Genomic DNA, 21,232 nt, shown 5'->3' with positions numbered 1-21,232 from the left:
GAGATCGACAGACTTCTAGCCGAAGTTCTGAAAGGACTTCATTTACCCCTATCAATTTCCCCATGTATAGATTGAGCAAGGCACTCCATGCACAAGACAAAAACATAAGGCGAGAGTGGGGCACCCTACTGATCTAATACCACAAACAAACAAAATAAAGAATATTTTAGTATCATGTATATCCAACATTATTTCTCAAAAAAAAATATTTTATTACATAGCAATCAATAGATTAAAAAAATGTAAAATTCCATTATTTTTCACATTCAAAGCAAACACTTGCTTATTTCATAAGATTCTATGTTTTTTCTTATTTTAATCTAAGGTGAGCAATGTTTTTTTTACATTTAATTTATTTTTCTTTAATTCTTATGTAAATAAGCATTTAACATACCATTTCTCAATTTTTTTTATTGATTTGTGTGTTTTTAGATGATGTTTTTTTACATTTAAAATATTCATATATTAAAATTTTAAGTACTTATTTTGATAAAAAAATATTTTAGGTGTAAACTTTTATTTTTAAGGAAAAAAATCAATCCTATATAATCTAATTAATTAATTCCGGTATCAATTGGGAAAACTCAAAGAGCATACGTCAGCATTTTCCCTCAACAAATACAGCGGGACAGATCAATTGAGATAGCACATAGCAGAGATTTCCATCCACTTGATTGCGAGCTCACGACAAAATCTTCTGTATACGCACTACACGGTAACCCTATCCCCACCCAAATCTTTTTCTTATTTTCTCGGCTAACCTTCGTCTCCTTCAATTTTCAAAACCCTAAACAAACTCGTATCCGAGAATCTCCATCTCGGGGGAAAAGTCATATCTTATCGCAGGTATTTCAAACCCCAAACCAATCCATCTTTCCCTTTATTATTTAAACCGTAAAGGACTTCTCTAGAAATTTCTTTTTGTCTGTCTTTCGTATTTTTCAGTGAAGAGAAAGAAAAATGAGTAGCCGTTCGAGCAGGACTCTTTATGTTGGAAATCTTCCTGGTGATGTTCGCGAAAGGGAAGTGGAGGATTTATTTTACAAGGTTATACTTTTGAAAATTCCACCGTTCCTGTTATTTTAATTTATTTTCTTTTTGTAATCTTATCACCAGGTCTTCATTATTTTAGGTTAAATGGATCTTTTTCTTCTGAGAAAATACGTTAATTTTGATGTTTGACTGTGAAGTACTTGTTTGGGAGTAGATTAGGAGCAAACAATTTGTCTTATCTTGAACTTTTAACTTAAAGAAGCAAAAATTGAGGATTTATGGTTTGAATGCTGTGCTTACGATTAGATATTTAGGGTAGATTAAAATGTTAAGAAATGAATTTGTGAAGACTGCAAGTAAAGATGAGTGATCAACAAAAAATCTTCTTTAATCTTGGTTACAGATATGTAAGGAAAACCCAAATGTAGTTACACTTTTGGTACTATACTTCTGATTGTGTTTTACTTACATGCTTCTTTTATTGAATTTGGTGTGGAACTGTTGTTATTTCTTTGATTGAATTTGGCTTGCTTGATATGGGTTTCAGTGAATCTCATGATATACCTGCCTTAAATAAGTTTTCTGTAAGCTTAAAATCTTTATATTTTTGTTTTTTGCAGTATGGTCCCATAGCCCATATTGACTTGAAGATTCCACCAAGACCTCCAGGTTATGCATTTGTTGAGGTAAGTTAATGTGCTGATGTTTTGGTGGAGGTGGCTATTAGGGTGGGGGTTGTTTATTGGGTCTTTGTTTCTTGTCTTTATGTTACCTTTTTCCCAGTTTGAAGAGGCTCGAGATGCTGAAGATGCTATTCGTGGTCGTGATGGCTATGATTTTGGAGGACAGCGCTTGCGGGTTATTTCCTTTTCTTGCATGTTTAGGTTTTATTTTGCGTGTAGTCACTTTGTCTTGAACTTGGCTTTGTTAGCTCTCTTCTCATCTTCTTATTGATTAATTGCAGGTTGAACTTGCACATGGCGGTCGTGGCCGTTCGTCCTCAGATCGTCACAGCAGTTATGGTGGGGGGCGTGGACGTGGACCATCCAAACGTTCTGAATATCGTGGTTTGTTATCTTTTTTTGATCCTTTATTCTTGTGCTATGTATTTTAGGCTACTAATGATTTTTTTTCAATGGATTGCTATGATGTGCAGTGTTAGTCACTGGGTTGCCTTCTTCTGCTTCATGGCAGGATCTTAAGGTAAAAGCTGATTTTGCTTAATTTTCAGTCACCAAATCCAATAAAAAAGAGTAACCCATAATAGAGGATATTGAATGTGGTGTATTTAACTCAGGATCACATGCGTCGAGCTGGGGATGTTTGTTTCTCCCAAGTTTTTCGCGATGGTGGTGGTAAGACACTATGTTTGATGTTCTTGGTTGGCTGATCCTTTTGCTTATATGAAATTAGTCTATTCTGTTTTCTTAGATGAAAGTGTAACAACTTCATAACTGTAGGCTTGCTGATGAAGTCTTTTTTGTTTATCAGGGACAACAGGGATTGTGGATTACACCAACTATGATGACATGAAGTATGCTGTAAGTTACCTTTCTTTGTTTAACTCTTGTTCTGCACGGAATACCTTGTCATAATTTAGTTAATGTCACTGTGTAATTATGATTATGTATAACATTTCGTCGTCTCCTTTTGCAGGTCAAGAAACTAGATGACTCTGAATTTCGGAATGCCTTTTCTCGGGCTTATGTTCGGGTATATGATCTCAACTTAGTCTTCGAGAAACTGAAGGAATACTATTCAATTTTCCAACCAACATATACGATTCTAAAGCTTAGTTTACTTGTTTACCTTTTTAAAGCTATTTCCCCCTTTTTACATTAATTTGGAAAAAGGTCTAGATAGCCCTCAAACTATTCTATAAAATAATCAAGCCCCTTGCAACCTTTTGCACAAGTCCTCCAGCTGGAAAAAATCATCAATTAAGCCAACCATTAAGTTTAAAGGTTGACCATTAAGTGTCTTTAACATTGATGATGTGGCCATTTTCCCAGGTTGAGTCATGTGGTAAGTGACACATGTAATAAAAGCTGATGTGGACAATTTTTGGAATAGTTCAAGGACTCGCTGGACATTTTTTCTATTATTTTCCATTTTTCTTACTAAAGCCTTTTGCCTTTAGGTTAAGGAATATGATTCTAAGCGAGATTCTTCTAGAAGCCCTAGTCGTGGTCGTTCTGTCTCAAGAAGCCGCAGTCGCTCTCGTGGTCGGAGCAAGAGCCGCAGGTTTTTCCTTATACTTTGGGATGTGAAATTTTATTTAATGGCTAAAAAGTTGCTTGTTAACCTTGCAATTTTTATGCAGCAAATCTCCTAGAACCAAACCTTCACGCAAGTCACCTGCAAAGTCAAGATCAAGGTCTCCTCGTTCTCGGTCTCCATCAAGGTCTCGCTCTTTGTCAAGGTACACTTGCTTTCTACTTCTCAATTAACATGCTTTTTTCCTGCTCTTTATTGCTGTATCAAGGATAATGGTACCTGTTTTTTTTTTCCTTTGTTGTTATTGGTTTGACTGAGAAATTTCTTTACTTGCATGTGGTCTTGTCCTCATCGATAATGTTTCAGATTTGTTGGCCTTGCAGTTGACATTTGGCTGCATTTGAAGATTCTCTTTAAAATGAATCCTGTCTTTGAGAAGTATAGGTTTTGAAAATTCAAGGTTATGATACTTTTGGATTCTGAAATGAATTTGGAAATTGCAATTCATTAGCTGCAGCCTGTTTGGGAAGCCTAAGTGCTGGACTAACTCATTTTGAAAAATGAGTATTTAGTTTAATAACATGATGTAATTTTTTGTTTGCTGCATGCATTTTGGAATCAGCTTGTCATTTGGTTGTCAACTTGAATTTATGCCGCATGCTTTCCTTGTCTGTGAAACTTGGTCAGGACTGCATCCCAGATATTGAATTACATCGTATTCTTTTGTCATGAAAATTGCCATGTTTGTCTTTTAGATATGGATATTTGCAGCAAACTGGGATTGGATTTTGGGATCTTGTGGGAATATGTTTCAAATTGCATGCAACTCGTATGGTTGCAGAGGTATGCTGTTTTTTAGATGGGCAGCTTAAAAACCTTCACTCCTGTCCCTTGTCTAATGTACATAGCATCGTAAATGTCCATGGGTGCTAGATTGGTAACAAAGGAGTCAATGGACTACATAATAGAGCTGGATTTCTTTTCAAGGAATTGCAATAGTAGAGCTGGATTTCAGTGAAGTAAATGCACTGGGAATTCCAAGTAATCAGTTTTGAGCTATTCCCAAGCTAATAGGACATGCTATGTGGGTTGACTATGGATTTCGGTGGCACTGAAGCTTGCTCATTCTATATCCGCTGGTGTCAAAATATTAAAATTTTAAATTTATATTTTAAGGATTTCATTATGCTAGATTGGGTTTTATTCCTTTTGTAGGCTGGTTTGTGGGTTGGTCTTTCCCCCCCCCCCTTTATTTAACTGCTAAAGATCTATGCATTTCTCCTTTTTATTCCTTGTGAATGTGGTGATTCTGACGTGGAAGGGGCATCAAGGCTCTTGGACATAAAAGCTGTTAAAAAGGAACATGCTGAATTTTAAACTTGGGTTCTTTCTGGAACTTTTGCAGATCTCGATCAAGATCCAGATCTCCTTTGCCTTCTGTAAGTTCATTTTGCACATATAGTTGAGTCAAAAGTTCAAAATTGAAGCTGCCTTTTTTAAGCTTTGTAAGAAAAGGTTTCTGTTCTGTTCAATTGTGCAGCTTGTTGAGTCAATGTTCAAAAATCTAATCTGACCTTGGTTGCTATTCTCTCCTTTTTATTGGTTATTTTGTTATATATTTTACATTTCTCTGAGCAGCGTGGAAAAGGAAGGAGCAGGAGTCCTAAAAGACCTAGTGTTAGCGGGAGTCCCAAAAGACGCAGTGCTAGCAGGAGTCCTAAGAGACGTAGTCCTAGCAGGAGCCCTAAAAGGCGTAGTGCTAGCAGGAGTCCAAATGGGAGTAGAAGCAGGAGTAGGAGCAAGAGTTTATCCAGGTTCTGTAATATTGATTTCATTACATGCCAAATGAAAAAAAGAAATGCTGATTTCATTGGTAAAGTAGGGCTAATATTGGTGACCAATTCTTGATCATCCATTTATCTGCAATTGTCTTATTTCATTTGACAGGTAGGTTACCTTGCGGAGTTGGCTGATGGAGATCCTATGAAATTTTATTTAAAGTTGTTTGAAGTGTACCAATTATGCCGGATTACATACATGGCTAAAGTTTGCTTTTGTTTGAACCATTTTACTATTGTTTAACTCCGGTTCTCTATGGTTTGGAACCGCTGAAGTATTATAATATTATTTATATTGAGAACCGTTTCTATTAATTAAAAAAAATGGGACTCAAGCACCATCCAAAGCTTGCCTTTCTGAGGGCAAGTGAGATGACAAAGTTATTTTGTCAACTGACAAGGAGCTGGATGTGCGGAGGAACATAATTCTCCTTTCGTCCAGCCCTTGTTGATTCATGATTCCATGGTGTGTGGACACGGCTTATTGTCTGGAATCACTCTTATATAGCTTTTGCACTACCTATTCTTCCCCCCCACCCCCTACTCATATCTCTTCAGTCTTAATGTTGCGTCTGATATTTTAAAATCATAATATGCACTTTCTGGTTCTTTTAACAAAAATATAATATAGCTTTTAATTTTTATGGATTTGATTGCATCATGTCTCTAGACTTTAACACCCAGTTTAAATCAGTCTTTGAACTTTTGTATATTCTGATTTCATCCCTTAGTTATGACTCATTCTACATTAGTTCTTAAATGTTTGAATATTTTAATGTCATCCCTAAGTTATGATACACTACCTAAATTGGTTCTTAAACTTTTGAACATTTCAATTTCATCCAAATGTGTAGTTAGTTTTAATTATGGTTTAACTTAATTTTTTTTCTTCAAACGTAAAATAATATAACTTGGTCTAATGATTTTATTGACAAGGACATGATTAGTATATATGAATAGTTTATGATAAAATTGGAATATTTAAAAAGTTTAGGGATCAACTTAGAATGAGTCATAGTTTAGGTACGAAATTGGAATGCTTAAGAGCCTGAGAGTTAATTTAGAATGATAGTCATCATTGAAGGATGGAATTTAAACATTTTAAAAATTTAAGGACTAAATTAAAATGAGAGTTATAATTTGAGAAAATATGATGCAATAAACTCACTTTTACGTGCATGTCTTAAAATTTTGAGTTTACATTTGATGATTAAAATAGTAAGATAATTATATTTCAATTGAACTATTTTAAATATTGGGATTAATTTAAAATTTTGATGGTAATTTAAGAGTATATGTTCTATTAATCTTTTTATTAATTCATTAGTTAAAGGATTGACGTAGACCTGTAAATGAACTGAACGTTCAGCGAACCGTTCATGAACCGTGCGGCGGGAAGTTCGTTTATGTGCATTTATTTATTAAATGAACGAACATGAACAAGATTTTTTGTTCGTTTAATTAAATGAACGAATATGAACATAGGTCTCGTTCGTTCATTTACGTTCGTGAACGTTCGGTTATGTTTGTTTATGTTCGTTCGATTATGTTCGTTTATGTTCATTCATTTATGTTTAACCCAATCTTCTTAAATCAAATTTTGGTGACCAATTTGTAAGTATCTTAAAAATATTAATCTGATATTCTGATGATCAACTCCATAATTAACCTTATATTCATTTTCCCCCTGTGATTTAAATCCAATATGTTAACCTATGAGGCACCTCACACTTATATTCATTTTCCCCCTTTTTTCCCCAAACCTTAGTATTCACTGGAGAGTGGAGACGATCTCTGAAAGCTTCAAAAACAAGTTATATTATATTGCAATATGAAGTTTTACAGGTATGTTTTCATCTTTCTCTGTTTTATTTGACTTAATAGTTGATATGTAAAGTTATTGCGGGTATCTTCACATCAAAACTCAAGAAATAATACTTCTTTCTAGAAATAGATGGAAGATGTAACAATCGGAAGTTATGAGCATCAGTAAAGAGAAAAATATATAGAATTTACCAGAAAACAAAACAAATGTTTCTATGCAATTTCTGAAAAAGAGTGTAATAGCGGAAAATGATTGTTCATATGTAATAATGGACCACTAAGATAAATGTTATAACGTTAAATTAAAGTCGTGTGAATCATTTAATATCTTTAAAAGATCGATCGAAATATTTGATATCTTCAAACATTTCATCACTACTAATAAGCTCTTACGCTATTATCACTGTTGATTTGGTGATTTGCTTATCGATATTTTTCATGAAAGAACAATGGAAGGTAAGGTCTCCAACGTTATGTTCGGTTCATTTATGTTCGGTCGTTTATGTTCGTGTTCGTTTATTTATTAAATGAACGAACATGAACAATTTATATTCTTTAATAAACGATCATGAACAAAAAAAAATTTATTCGTTTATGTTCGTGTTCGTTTATGTTCGTTAATTTATTAAATGAACAAACATGAACATACATCTGTTCGTGTGCGTTCGGTTCGTTTACTTGTTTCTCTCTAAGTTCTTCTCTTTGATTAGATCGTCCTACAAGGAGAACGAAGATCATAACAATGGTCATGGATGGGGTAGATTCAGATCTAGATCTAGCGATAGATCTCGTGCTTCAAATCGGCTTCATTTTGTTGGTAAAAATAAGGTTCAAGTTATTCCTTTTTGTTCTTTCTCATTAGATTGTGTTTTCAAAAGATCCAAACCGAATAGGATATTCCACAGACCTAGAGCAAAGTTCAAACCTTCAAAGGTGCAATTACATTTAACCCTTGTTCTCCAAGCCATTCTTCCAATTTCCGCTGGTCTCACTGGAGGATTTCAAGACAAGGTAAGTTTTACTCTGGATATAACTCATTTCATTCGATGTTTTTTTAGACTTGCTCTAGAGATTCCATTCATCTAGATCGATAAGAGAGAGGGGAAGAATGTTCTCAAAGGCAGTTTAAAAAGAACGAGGAAAAAAATGGTGAATATAAGAATTAAGGGGTGTTCTAAAATGAGGCAGAATAGTAAAAAAAAAAACCCTTCCACGAGAGCAAATTAGTTGTTATAAACCTTCATAAAAGAAAAAGACAACAAGACGGGTGAGGTCTTTGGTGGCGAAGTAACCGGAGAAGAAAGAAAGTCCACTCCTTGTTAGACCGTAGAAAGCTTTGCCGATTCACCGGGAAAAGGAAAATTACCTTGTTCGGTAAGTTGATGGCGGTTTGTAGCTGGCCGAAAATGGATAGTTCAACAAGGTATCAAGGACAGTAAAAAATCAACTTACCGTGTCAATCTCACCAACCGGATGCTATGATGGGCGTTTTTACTCAAAAATCACCCTGACAGCACTGTCCACACTTTTCAATTAATTTTCAGCTGTTTACATCTCCTCCATTAATTACCCATCCGGTCAAACACATCTCCCATCCCTATAAATACCTCTTATTTCTTTATACAAATACCAATTTTTCAAATCCTCTCAAACCATCTCACAACCCAAACTATCTTAAAGCTCAAACTCTCTTAAAGTTTAAACCCGGTCAAATTTTATTTAGAAAGTAAAAATATTTAGTATTTTATTAAATTGTATTATATTTACTTCTTTCATTACGTGACGTCACATCAGGGTAAGGCACGAATTATCATTCGTATATTTCTACAAAGAATGTTAGATCGGTAAATTTTTTTAAAACAATGTCTGACTAATAATTAATTCATTTTAAGATATTTTTGGATAAAAATGCCGCTATGATGAGTAAGTGTACTTTGCCGAAGGTTACCCGAAACAACAAAAAAGATAAGATGACAAATTAGGTGGTACAAGCTATCTTGGCCATTTTTAAAAATACACGCTACTTGAGAAAGAAGTCGGCTGCAAGAAGATATGTGATGGAATGACCGATTGGAAATGGAATAATTTAAGGTATCTAAGACAAAAAGGGTCCAAGCAAGAGGAACCAATGGGAAAAAAGACATGATGCTTTATGTGGACCAAGTCGTGGATTCTTCGATCGAACATAACTCTTCACTTAGAAGCTCTATTTGAACCTCTCGAGTTCGATCCATCTTGCCCGTAGAGGGATCGAGCAACCTCTCCCCCAAGTTGGTAATAATGCAGAAAGAAAACCATCAAAGAAGAGAACTCGATCCAAAAAGGTGAACTGGGAGCGCATAATGGAGAAAGTGTCCAAGTTGATCAACCCCAACAACAAGTGATGGTTGATTTGGTTTCGATGAGCAATGGTGAGAGGAAAAGTAGAGAGAAACATAGTGGAAAGAAAATAAACAAGAAAGCACATGGAAAAGGTGATTTTTCGAACACTACGACTATTATGAACTCATGAGCCGAGAACATTGAGGAAAATGATCTAGCTAAACCTCTATTAGATGGGGGAGACTTAATTGATCAAATGACGGTGGCTGTCGAGCAGCCTCACCGATCGCCATGATAGCCATGTCTAGAACTATCGCAAGCTTGGGAACCCGACGACAGTTCAAGAGCTTAAAAGAATCATTGCTAAAAAGGGCCCAAAGCTTGTTTTCATTTTTGAATATAGGATTATGAAGAATAAAACTGAGAAGATTAGGACTAAAGTAGATGTCTCTTCGAATACGCATCAATTCCGCTTCACTGGTTTGGTGTGCTAGTACGAGAAAGAAGGAAAACTGGGATCTCTTGAGTAGCCTCGTTGGAATGTCTAGTTTGCCTTGGATTGTTGGGGGAGATTTCAATGAGATCATCCACCCTAATGAGAAAGGAGGAGGAAGGAGAAAACCTAGCATAAATATGAACGAATTCATAATGGGATTGTAAATAGCTAATCTACGGGACTTGAAACCCAAAAATATGATGGTTTACTTGGACCTTTGGTATACATGATCGTAATCATATTCGGGAGAGACTGGATAGATTTGTTACTACCTAGAACTGGATTCGTTTGTTCAAAGTTTACAATGTCTCTGAGGAGTCGACTCTTTTTTCCGATCACGAAACAATTTTAATAGATCTGGTGGGTGCTTTGCATGATTCCCATCAAGCATCGAGGGGGATTATTTCAAGTTTAACCCTTGCTGGGCCAAATAAGAACAATGTATGGCAGTGGTAAAAGACGTACAGAATGAGACACCGAGGACTACCTCGACTAAAATGCAGGAGGTTAGGAGTAGGCTGGGAAATTGGAAAAGAATAAGGAGAACCAAGGCAAGGGAGGAGGAAAAGATCCTTAGGTTAAAAATCGGAAAGCTTGAATTGGATCCTATCACAGAGGACTCAATAGAGCGTATCGCTAATCTTAAAGGAGAACTTTATCAACTAATTGATAAGGATGAGGCCTATTGGAGACAAACATATGTAGCCGCTTGGCTCAAAGAAGGGGACAAAAATACCTCATTTGTTCATGCCAGGGCCAACGATAGAAAAAAAGAATAAGATTGCAAGGTTGTATAATGAGAATAGGCTCTGGGTTGATCAAATGCAAGAGTTTTTTGGGGTGGCTACAAGGTTCTTCTCCTCTATTTTCCGGTCGTCGAGAATGGAAACTTCGGAAACAATCCTGGATGTCATCGACAAATGTGTTTCTCCAAAGGACAACTAAAAGCTCTTTCGCGACTTTACCTCCGAGGAGGTCATTCAAGCTTTCTCCCAAATCAACCGAAATAAAGGCTTAGGTATTGACGATCTTTTTAGTTCCTTTACCGTTATTTTTTTGATGTTATTGGTAGTGACCTTATCAGTCTATGCTTCTATTTATTGAGTGGGAAAGTTAACATGCATGAGGTTAATAAATATGTTATTGTTCTCACCTCTAAGAATAGTAACCTTGAGTACATGAAAAACTTTAGACCGATAAGTTTTTTCTTCGTTATTTATAAAGTGGTGTCTACAGTCATTGGCAACCGTCTTAAACTAGTAATCTCTCAATGTTCTTTTGTTCCTGGTAGGAGAATTTTTGATAATTTTTTATAGCCAATGAACTCTTTCACTATCTTAAAGGCTCTAAAAACGGACCTAACAAAGGGTTGTTATAAAGCTGGACATGGAAAAAGCCTATGATAGGGTGGAGTGGAACTTTGTTCTCAAGATTATGTCTTAGATGAGCTTTCATGTGGATTTTTTGCATTGATTAATAGATGCATAAGCATTGTGTCTTATCAGATTAGAATCAATGGACAATTGTCAGACTGTTTTACCCCTGAAAGAGGACTTCGTTAAGGAGATCCCCCTTTCCCCGTATTTGTTCATCTTTTATGCGCAGGGTCTTTCAACCTTATTGCTATATTCACAACAAAAAGGTCTTCTCAAGAGAGTGAAAGCTAGCATGTGCGGCCCCTGAATTTCCCGCCTCCTTTATGTTGATGATAACATACTCATTATAAAGGACTCCTTATCGGAAACTCTAAAGGTGAAGGACATTCTTCGTGTCTATGAGAACTATTCAGGTAAGAAAGTGAATTATGACAAATCCATCATCTACTTCAGCAACAACACCCACTCAGATAACCGCAAAAACATTAGGCAAGATTTTTGGAGTGGAAGGAAAAGAAGATTCGGGCACCTACCTAGGTTTACTGCTAATTATAAGGAAGGGGAAAGCACTTTCAGCTTTGTAAAGAACAAAACGACTAAAATAATCTAGGGTTGGACTAAGAACTTACTCTCCTTTGGCAGTCGAGAGATTTTCCTTAAATCAGTGGTACAAGCCATCCCCACTTACGCTATGCCTTGTTATCACCTTCCTAAGGGTATCATTGACGATATCACCTCCCAGATTAGGTATTTATATTGGTATGGAAAGCCTGAGGCAAGAGGTTAAAGAATGATTGTTTAGGAAAAGGGTTTGCAGATCAAAATGTCTAGGGGGTCTAGGGCTTTGTGATCTCAAACTCTTTAACGTTGCTCTGATCGGTATTAAAATTTGGAGATTTCTTCATTATCATAATTCTTAGGATTTTAAGGTTTTTAAAGCGAAATACTTCCTATCTTCCTCTTTTTTACACCAAAATTGGAAATAGAGTCGTATGCCTAGACAAGTATTTACAAAGCAAAAGAGGCACTCAAAGATGGATACTTCTGGAGAATGGGATACGAGAGGAAAACAAGGACGTTTCTGGATAAATGGGGTGATGCTTCTCCAATTGAATGGTCTTGTGCTTACCGGGATAACCTCGACTCACCTTTTAATGTGTGGATTTCATGCTCCCGAGTGCCACAAAATGGGACGTTAATAAGATTCAGTAGGTTCTCCCATAGGAAGTCGTTAACAAAGTCTTCTTAACCCTTATTACCATCACTTAAGAGAACAAGCTGATTTGGAGTCATCATAATACTGGATGTTACTCAACTAAGTCAGGGTGCAATTGGCTTCTACTGAAAAAGGGTACCTAGCGGAGTAGGGGAAATTTGGAAAACACTTAGTAAGCTACCTACTTTGCCAAAAATAAGAATTTTTTGATGAAGGATGTGTTATGAAGCAATCTCGAAAGGGAGAAGTTAAAGAACACTAGGCTAGCAGAGGGGAATTGCCCTATGTGTGGGATTGAGATTAAAACTTTGATGTATGAGTTCAAAGATTGTTCCAAGACCCGATCAGTTCTCATAACCTCAGGGCTTGACACTTCCATCAGACCAACAAGGAAACTCTTATAAAGAATGGCTTGAATGGGTTGCTTCCCGACTTGATTTGGAGGGACTCTCCCGATTAATTGTGTTGTTATGGAATGTGTGGAACCACAAGAACAAATAGGTGCATGATGAGGATATACAGAAGGATAAAGATGTGGTAATGGTCGCATGGGGATTATGTGTTGATTCTCGGATTTTAACAAAATTGATTGCTTCACTCCCCACATCAGAGGTCTTACAAATGTAATAAATGGAACCGGCTTGACCCAAGCTATGTTAAGATCAATGTAGTTGAGTAATACCCCAAATATCATCTAAGTGACTTTATTGAAAAGATTTAAAATATGAGGATTTATTTGATTAAATGGTAAAAGATGAGAAAATGATTTGGAATAGTGTTTTGGATTAAATTGTAGCAATAGAGGAATAAAGAGGGTATTTTGATATTTTAAAGGAAAAGAAATTTAAAATTTCATTTTATGAGTAAAGTATTAAAGTAAGGAATTAGGGGAAAAGTTAGGTTAGCAAAAAGCTATCTATTTTCTTCTTTCTCGTGGAAAAACTCTCCTCCATAGCTCAAAGGTAAGATTTCTATTTGGATAGTTTTTCCTCTCGTTTTTGGTTGGTTTTGAATCATTGAGTATATTAGAGGTTTAAGGAAGTGTAATATAAGATTAAAACTAAGAAATTGAAGAAATATTTGAGATTTAAATAAATGGGTTTTTGAAGGATATGTTAAGATATGAGTTTTTATTGATGTTTACTAGTACATTTGACTTTTCAAAGAAGTAAATGAGATATTATAATCATTGGATGAGATTAAAAACAAGTTAGAAAATGTGGTGTGATTCTTAGATTCAAATGATCTTGAGAGATTTTAGATGTTTTAAGAAGCTAAATGAAGGGATGTTAGCAGAGATAATTAGATAGGAGTTTAATAGTAATGTTAGAGGTAAACATAAGGAAAATTGACCAAATTTGGGTAAGTTTCGGACTGAAAAATGTAAAATATGGGTAAGGGTATCGATATTGATAGAACAGTACCGATACTATAGGCTTCAAATCAATAGAATTCACTGAGCATTATCGATACCGATTCAAGTGGTATCGATACCAAGAGGGAAGTATCGATACTATGAAGATGGTATCGATACCATTGTTAACAGAATGTAGAAATGGTATCGGTACTGTAATAGAGTATCGATACCATAGTATAGTGGTATTGATACCAGGGTAAGGGTATTTGTAACATCCCAAATTACAGGTTAGTGATTAAATTGTAAAATTTTAGATTTTGGTGATTAAAGCAGAATAGTTAAATAATTCAATAATTTATTTGAAAGTATTTCCTGAAAGTTTTAGTAATTATCAAAGAAAATAAAGGGCAAAATGGTCATTGAACAAAGGAAATAATAAAATACTAATTATGGGTATTATAATACCCATGTGGAGCATACGTTTTTGAAAATTAAGTTTCCAGATTACTCTTCTCTCTTCTCTCTTCATCTTCTTCTCTTCTCCACGTGAAAGATCAAGAAAAGGTAAGATTTAGTTGTTGTTAATTATTAGTTAAAATTTAAGTTGGGTTTTGATCATTAGATGATAACTAAGCTTAAGGAAAGCTTAAGTTATCTTAAAATCAAAAGATAAAGGAGTTAGGAGAGATTAAAGATTTTGAGTTTTTGAGTGAAATCTTGAAATAGAGTTGATTAGTTGAATTTGAAGTTAAATTTGACTTGTCATCAGCTTAATTAAGAAGTATTAAGTGTTAGAATTGGATTTGAAACATGTTGAATATTTGGTATGATTTTTGAAGTTCATAAAGAAGAGAAACTTTTGAGGTTTAAGATGTGATAAATGAGTAGAAATTAGTTTAAGTATGTGTATTTGAGTTAAGAATATGAAAGGGAATGAAACATGAAGAATTGAAGTGAAAATAGTGAATTTTCGTAGTTGAACAATGGCTTTAGGCTTGAACAAAAAATTCCAGATTATGCATGGGGTACAGATTCCCCCTGGGGGGTATCGATTCCCCCCTAAAGAAAAAAAATGGAATTTTGGTTTTTTTAAACCGGCTTAAGTTATTAACATCAAGTTTAAGGTTTAGGCTTCCGATAATTGTTTTGAAATGTTATATTTATGTAGATATTGAGCCTAAACAAGTTTTGGAATAATCAAAGGATTAGGATCGAATCAAAGCAAGGCTAAGGTGAGTGTAATTTAATTTGTACTTAAGTTATTGAACAAACATTGGCTTGCGATAAGCGAGTGACGGAGTTACTGTGGTAAGAAGTGATTCGTAAAATATTATTCGATTTGTAATTGATATAATGCTTATGTGGCAAGAGTGTGTGTGATATATTATTACATATGTTACATGAATTGTGTGAATACATGTTAGTTTGATAAGCTATGTGAACTGGTATAAGTAGTGTATGTGATTACATAAGTTATATGATATAAACATGTAATATAAGATATAAGCTAAAGAATTATATGATATGAGATAAGACATAAGCTATGTGACATGATCTAAGCTATGTGACATGATCTATATGATTACATGAATATGCAATATGTGATACATGTTATATGACATAAGATAGATGTTTACACATACATGTGGTATGTGACAGAAGAGAATAAATATGTGATTACATGAAATGTGATAAAGAGCTATGTGAAAGAATGATGTGATATGAATATGTGAATATGTGAACTGTTATAAAAAATAATGCCCATGTTACGTGATATGAGAGCTAAGGGTATAGTTGGCATGCCAAGAGTCGAGGGTTACCTATGAACTTCGGGACATATGGACAATTTACCTATGTCTTTTGAGACATATGGACAGTTTACCTATGTTCTTCGAGACATATATACAGTTTACCTAGGTTATTCGGAACCTATGGACAGTTGCTGAGGTTCTTTATGACCTCTGGATAGGTCCTTCGGGATATTTATACGAGCTATGGTGACAGCATAGTGGTGCACAACCTCAATGTACTCACATACCTTAAGTTCTCAACAGTGTAGATGGGCTAATAAAGAGACTACACAGGTATATTGAATATGATATGTATATGTGATTTGCTATATGGAATAGATCACAAGATTTATGTAATGGTGTATTGCTTGGTTAATGCATGGTACGGTATGTATAAGATTGTTAAATTATAAGGATTAATGATAATGAATATGAAATGTTAAACGTGTTGATAAGGATATATGTGCATGTGGGTATATGTTACAAAAATGATATATGTTTTTATATGATATGATCGTAACAAATGTTCATGCATTTGATATGAACTATATGATATTAAGTGTATTTCTTTATGAAATGTTTTATGGTTTCCATTATATGTTTATATGCCTCACTAAGTCATTGACTTAGCGTGTGATTGTTTCACACGTAGGTTTGGAAATCGAAAAGAGAAGTACAGAGGAACGAGACAGGTCAGTTCTCCTTACCGAAGATCAGATAAGAAATGTAGATCAAATTATATGTATTTTGTTAAAAATAATTTAGTTGGCATGTAATAAAAAAGATTTGTATTAGATACGCTCTGATCAAGTTTTGGAAATATTTTAAACGTATATATGTAAATGGTAAATGTATAATGATGAAACCTTGGATTTTTTAATGAATTTATATGTATTTTACGGTAGTACTTTAGCAGGGTATCGGTTTACTGTAGCAGGGGAATCGGTTCCCCTCTGACATTCTAAAAATTTTTAACATTTTGGTATTATTCACGATATTGTTCACTACTGTTCATTATTGTTCATACGGTGATGTTCACTATTCATACCATATTGTACTGTTCATAAAACATATATTTTTTAAAATTGGTTATAACAAACATGATTCAACAATATATTATCGTATTTTCTTAAAAAGAGTTCAAATATTTTGATATTTTGTAATAATATCGTTTTTAAAAGTCAATGTGACATCTCAAACTCATATTCAAGTTGGATATGGGTTGGGATGTTACAGTATCGATACTATTGAGCCAGAAATGTGGAGATAAGGTAAGATTGTTATAGAAAATATAATAAAATGTACTTTGGAGTAATGTTTAAGTATAATTTTTAGGAAATATACTAACAATTAATATTGCACATGTCTTTTTTGGATGCTTGAGTAGATCGAAATCAAGCTCCTGAGTCAAGCAAAACAAATGGAAAAGATAAAGTAGCTGAGTAGTCAGAATTGCGTTTTGAATATAATAGCGAGGCAAGCCAGGTGAGTGCATTTAATTGTGTAACTATATGTTGTACTAATCAAATATGTATGATAGTTTAATATATATGTGGTGATTACCAAATAGGCACTAAGTTTGCATTTCACATAATTCATCATATGTGGATGAATAACCATTTCGGCACTAAGTGTGCATTTAACGGAATTCATCCTATGTGGATGAATAACCGTTTTGGCACTAAGTGTGCATTTCACGGAATTCATCATGAGTTGATGAATAACCGTATAGGCACTATGTGTGCAAATTCACGGAATTCATCATGAGTTGATGCATCTTAATAAATGAACATGAATAGGAAGTTGGTAAATTACCATGTTAGCACTAATGGTGCAAATGTATAAGGTTTATAATAAATTAAAAAGAGTTAATTTTCATATTTTCAGTGGGTGTACAACCCACGTAAATTATAATAAGTTTGTGAATTACCATATTGGCACTACGTGTGCAAACTATAGAATTTATAATGAATTGAAAGAGTTAAGTGATATTATGAATAATTATTAGAGTATAAATAGTTCAAAAATAAAAGATTAATGGATTAGATGTGTATTTAACCGAAAGGTGTCAATTATGCAAGTTAGATGAAAGGCTAAGTGCCTTTGAGGCCTAACTGTGCATTTGACAGAAAGGTGTCAATTATGCCAGTTAGATGAAAGGCTAAATGACTTTGAGTAAAAGACTAGATGTGTGACAATGCATAACGTTGTATAAAAGGCATGAAAGGATGCCATAAATGAAATGTATAATAACGTATAAAAGGGCATGAAATGATGTCATAAATAAAATGCATATGGGTGCATTATCAGTATTAAAAGATACCATAATTGAAATACATATGGGTGCATTATTGGCATGAAAGAATGTCATAAATGAAAATACATAATGGTGCATTATAAGTATGAATGGATGCTCTCAATTAAAATAAAGAATAATGACTAAAGAGGTAAATGGAAAAAATATAAAGAAAGATATGTATGTTAGGCATACTGAAAATAATTAAGATAATTGGGAATGAAATACGGTTTAACTGAGGAGGATTATAGGATCCTTAAAAAATATACGATTTAGTACGAATTAAATAAATATGGTAAGCTTATGTATGCATAAAGATTTCTTTACAATATTATGTCTCGCTAAGTAAATACTTAACGTGTGTTGCTCCACGCGTAGGTAAAAGAAGAGACAAATCAAATAAGGAGTGCAATCGTAGCAACGGATGTCATCAATTAAAGTTGACTCGTCAGTAATTAAGGACAATCTGGTTTGTTTTGAAAAAAAATTAGTTGGCGTGTAATTAAGTATGAAAAATACTCTAAATTGTATTTAAGTAGAACCTCTTATCATATTTTAATTAATGTTTTTGCTTTATATTATAAATGTTATGTTTTAAGAAAAATTAGAAACAAAATTTTTCGGGTTTTTAAAAGAGGAAATATTTTAAAAGTGATGTGACATCTGTATTTCGTGTACAGAAAGGTATACGGGATATAGGTGTTACATTTATTGGTATCAGAGCTACAGATTTAGTCGATCTTCGACCAAAATCAAATGTATTTTAGTGTAAAAAAGGATTACATGCCATTAATATTTTCAAAGTTACTGATATGGTGTCAATTAGACATGATATTAAAAAGAATGTCGAGATCAAAATCGACCCAAGAGAATTCGACATGATTTTAGTATCATGCCGTAAAAGGGTAGAAGCTACTAGGGATATTCCTCCATTCTGTGGAAGGAATGCCCCAGTGTTTAACGATGATTCTGCATTTGAGGAATCTATTAAAAAGTTTGAACGGTTTACAAGAGAAGTTGAATTGGATGAGGATCCAGAGGAGATTTCTGAATATAGTGATGATTCTGAGATTTCTTCAAGTAAGCTTAATTAATTGAGAAATATTTAGGTGAAACATTAAATTGTTCAAAGTGTTGTTAATTGAGTAGGAGGAAAATAGTAAGCGGTAAATACATTAACTGCTAAAAGCCTATAGAAAAATGCATTATTAGTGGATCAAATGATTATGAGTTTGTTTAAGAGTAAATTTGGTTACTAGTGTAATTTTTGCATTAACTGCTATGAGGTTATTGCTACAAAGTTGTCAAGTCTTCTTATTTAAAGATGTGGATAATTATACTTTCATAGTAAAGAGAGAAAATGTTTCAATTGCTCGAGAATATTTTAAATGGATCTGGAAAGTTACACGGATTTTCTCAAGAAGGAAATGAAAGATTTTAAAATAAAAGTATTCTATTTAACTTAATCTCGAGTGAGATGATAGCAGTAAAACCTAGTGAGTCATAGTACAAAGATGAGTGGGACGGGTAGTAAACAATTGATAAAGATTTCAAGGGCTATGTTCCCTGTGAACCTGATGAAATTATCAGTTGATGAGTTAAAATCATATTGAATATAAGTCGTGTATCTCTAGAGACTATTATTTTAGAAAAATGCAGAGGTTATGAGAATTTATAGATGTCTTTTCATGTAAATTTAAATGACTTAAGTGAGTCAAGAGAATTAGAGACTCAATTATAACAGTTGATTGATCAAAGTTTTATCAACTCGAGTATTTCATCTTTGGAAGTATGTGTGTTATTAGTGAAAAGAAAGATAAATCTATGTGGTTATATATAGATTTTGACAGTTAAATAAGACTTTTCGAAAAAAGAACTTTTTGCCAAACTATTCAAATGTGAAACTTTTGTTAGCAGAGATGGTTTCCTTTGACCATGTTGTTTCGGCATAAGGTATAAGAGTAGATCTTAAGAAAAACTCATGTGATAGTAAATTGGAAACTCCCAAAGAATGATCCTGACGTTTGGATTTCTTTGGGGCTTGTTGTTTACTATCGAAGGTTAGTGAAAAACTTTTCGACGCTAGCATTGTTGCTAACCAATGTTTATACAACTTGAGTTGGATAAAGATTATGTGGTTTTTACTAATGCATCTATCAACGGTTTAGAAAGTGTGCTTATGTGCAAATGTATGGTTGTGGCATATGCCTCGATAAAGTTAAAGACTCACAATAAGAATTATCTACGCATGATTTAGAGTTGGTCGTAGTTGAGTACCTTAAAAGATTTGACGTCATTAATTGTATAGTGAGCGGTGCTATAGTTGTGCTCATTACGAAAGTCTTATGTTGATCTAAAGAGAAAAGTAGTTGAGTAGCAAGAAAGTGATAAAGTTTTTTTGAAAGTATCGCTTTGGAAGGAAGTATTGCGGTTTGGACTGAGTTTGAAAATTATTAAAAATTAATAGATTTTATCAGTTAGCTTTTGTCTCCCGAAATGGACAAAATCTATAAAGTTTTCATGTATCATTGCTTATTAATGACCAATCAAATCCACTGTATGTTCTTATTTTGGGAAATAAAGATCCGGTTAAAATGAATTATGTAAAATAACCAATACAAATTTGGACTAGAGAAATCCAGAAACCGTGTAACAAAACGATTTCTCTAGTTGAAGTATTGTTTTAAACGCATAAAGTCTTTAAATTCGAGGACGAATTTTCTTAAGGGGGAGAATTGTAATACCCCAAATATCATCTAAGTGACTTTATTGAAAAGATTTAAAATGTGAGGATTTATTTGATTAAATGGTAAAAGATGAGAAAATGATTTGGAATATTGTTTTGGATTAAATTTAGCAATAGAGGAATAAAGAGGGTATTTTGGTCTTTTAAAGGAAAAGGAATTTAAAATTTCATTTTATGAGTAAAGTATTAAAGTAAGGAATTAGGGGAAAAGTTAGGTTAACAAACAACTATCTATTTTCTTCTTTTCCATGGATAAACTCTCCTCCATAGCTCAAAGGTAAGATTTCTATTTGGATAGTTTTTCCTCTCGTTTTTTGTTGGTTTTGAATCATTGAGTATATTAGAGTTTTAAGGAAGTGTTATATAAGATTAAAACTAAGAAAGGGATGAAATATTAGAGATTTAAAGAAATGGGTTTTTGAAGGATATGTTAAGATATGAGTTTTTATTGATGTTTACTAGTAGATTTGACTTGTCAAAGAAGTAAATGAGAGATTAGAAGCATTGGATGAGATTAAAAACAAGTTAGAAAATGTGGTGTGATTCTTAGATTCAAATGATCTTGAGAGATTTTAGATGTTTTAAGAAGCTAAATGAAGGGAAGTTAGTAGGGATAAGTAGAGATGGGTTTAATAGTATTTTTAGAGGTAAACATAAGGAAAATTAACCAAATTTGGGTAAGTTTTGGGCTGAAAAATGTAAAATATGGGTAAGGGTAGGGTATCAGTACTGATAGAACAGTATCGATACTATAAGCTTAA

General features: G+C 33.8%; 1 protein-coding gene across 5 annotated transcripts; it reads left to right on the top strand.

Annotated features, from left to right (window-relative positions):
* Positions 1-749: 749 nt before the first annotated feature.
* Positions 750-5,350, top strand: LOC120129530 (serine/arginine-rich-splicing factor SR34-like). 5 transcript variants are annotated; one of them, XM_039146997.1, is made up of 14 exons: positions 750-846; positions 946-1,047; positions 1,614-1,679; positions 1,777-1,851; positions 1,958-2,060; positions 2,150-2,196; positions 2,291-2,348; positions 2,485-2,534; positions 2,650-2,706; positions 3,134-3,237; positions 3,317-3,415; positions 4,616-4,649; positions 4,849-5,024; positions 5,158-5,350. In XM_039146997.1, the coding sequence occupies exons 2-14, from the start codon at positions 961-963 to the stop codon at positions 5,159-5,161; spliced, it is 960 nt and encodes a 319-aa protein (XP_039002928.1). In that variant the 5' UTR covers positions 750-846; positions 946-960; the 3' UTR covers positions 5,162-5,350. The 5 variants fall into 5 exon arrangements, 1 of the variants encoding a protein (XP_039002928.1); XR_005516755.1 differs by lacking the exon at positions 5,158-5,350 and adding an exon at positions 3,966-4,053 and having other exon boundaries at positions 752-846; positions 3,317-3,397; positions 4,144-4,649; positions 4,849-4,928; XR_005516754.1 differs by lacking the exon at positions 5,158-5,350 and adding an exon at positions 3,966-4,053 and having other exon boundaries at positions 752-846; positions 4,144-4,649; positions 4,849-4,928.
* The last annotated feature ends 15,882 nt before the right edge of the window (positions 5,351-21,232 follow it).

The sequence above is a fragment of the Hibiscus syriacus genome, unplaced genomic scaffold (assembly GCF_006381635.1).
Source record: "Hibiscus syriacus cultivar Baekdansim isolate YM2019G1 unplaced genomic scaffold, ASM638163v2 tig00110503_pilon, whole genome shotgun sequence".
NCBI classification, from domain to species: domain Eukaryota; kingdom Viridiplantae; phylum Streptophyta; class Magnoliopsida; order Malvales; family Malvaceae; genus Hibiscus; species Hibiscus syriacus.
Note: the sequence above shows the minus strand (reverse complement) of the source record. Positions and strands in the feature narration are given on the sequence as shown.

Bases quoted from the DNA above. Each gene is read 5' to 3' on its own strand.
- LOC120129530 (XM_039146997.1), top strand. From the start codon at position 961: ATGAGTAGCCGTTCGAGCAGGACTCTTTATGTTGGAAATCTTCCTGGT. The intron at 1,680-1,776 runs GTAAGTTAATGT...CCTTTTTCCCAG, and splicing joins CAGGTTATGCATTTGTTGAG to TTTGAAGAGGCTCGAGATGC. The intron at 1,852-1,957 runs GTTATTTCCTTT...GATTAATTGCAG, and splicing joins TTGGAGGACAGCGCTTGCGG to GTTGAACTTGCACATGGCGG.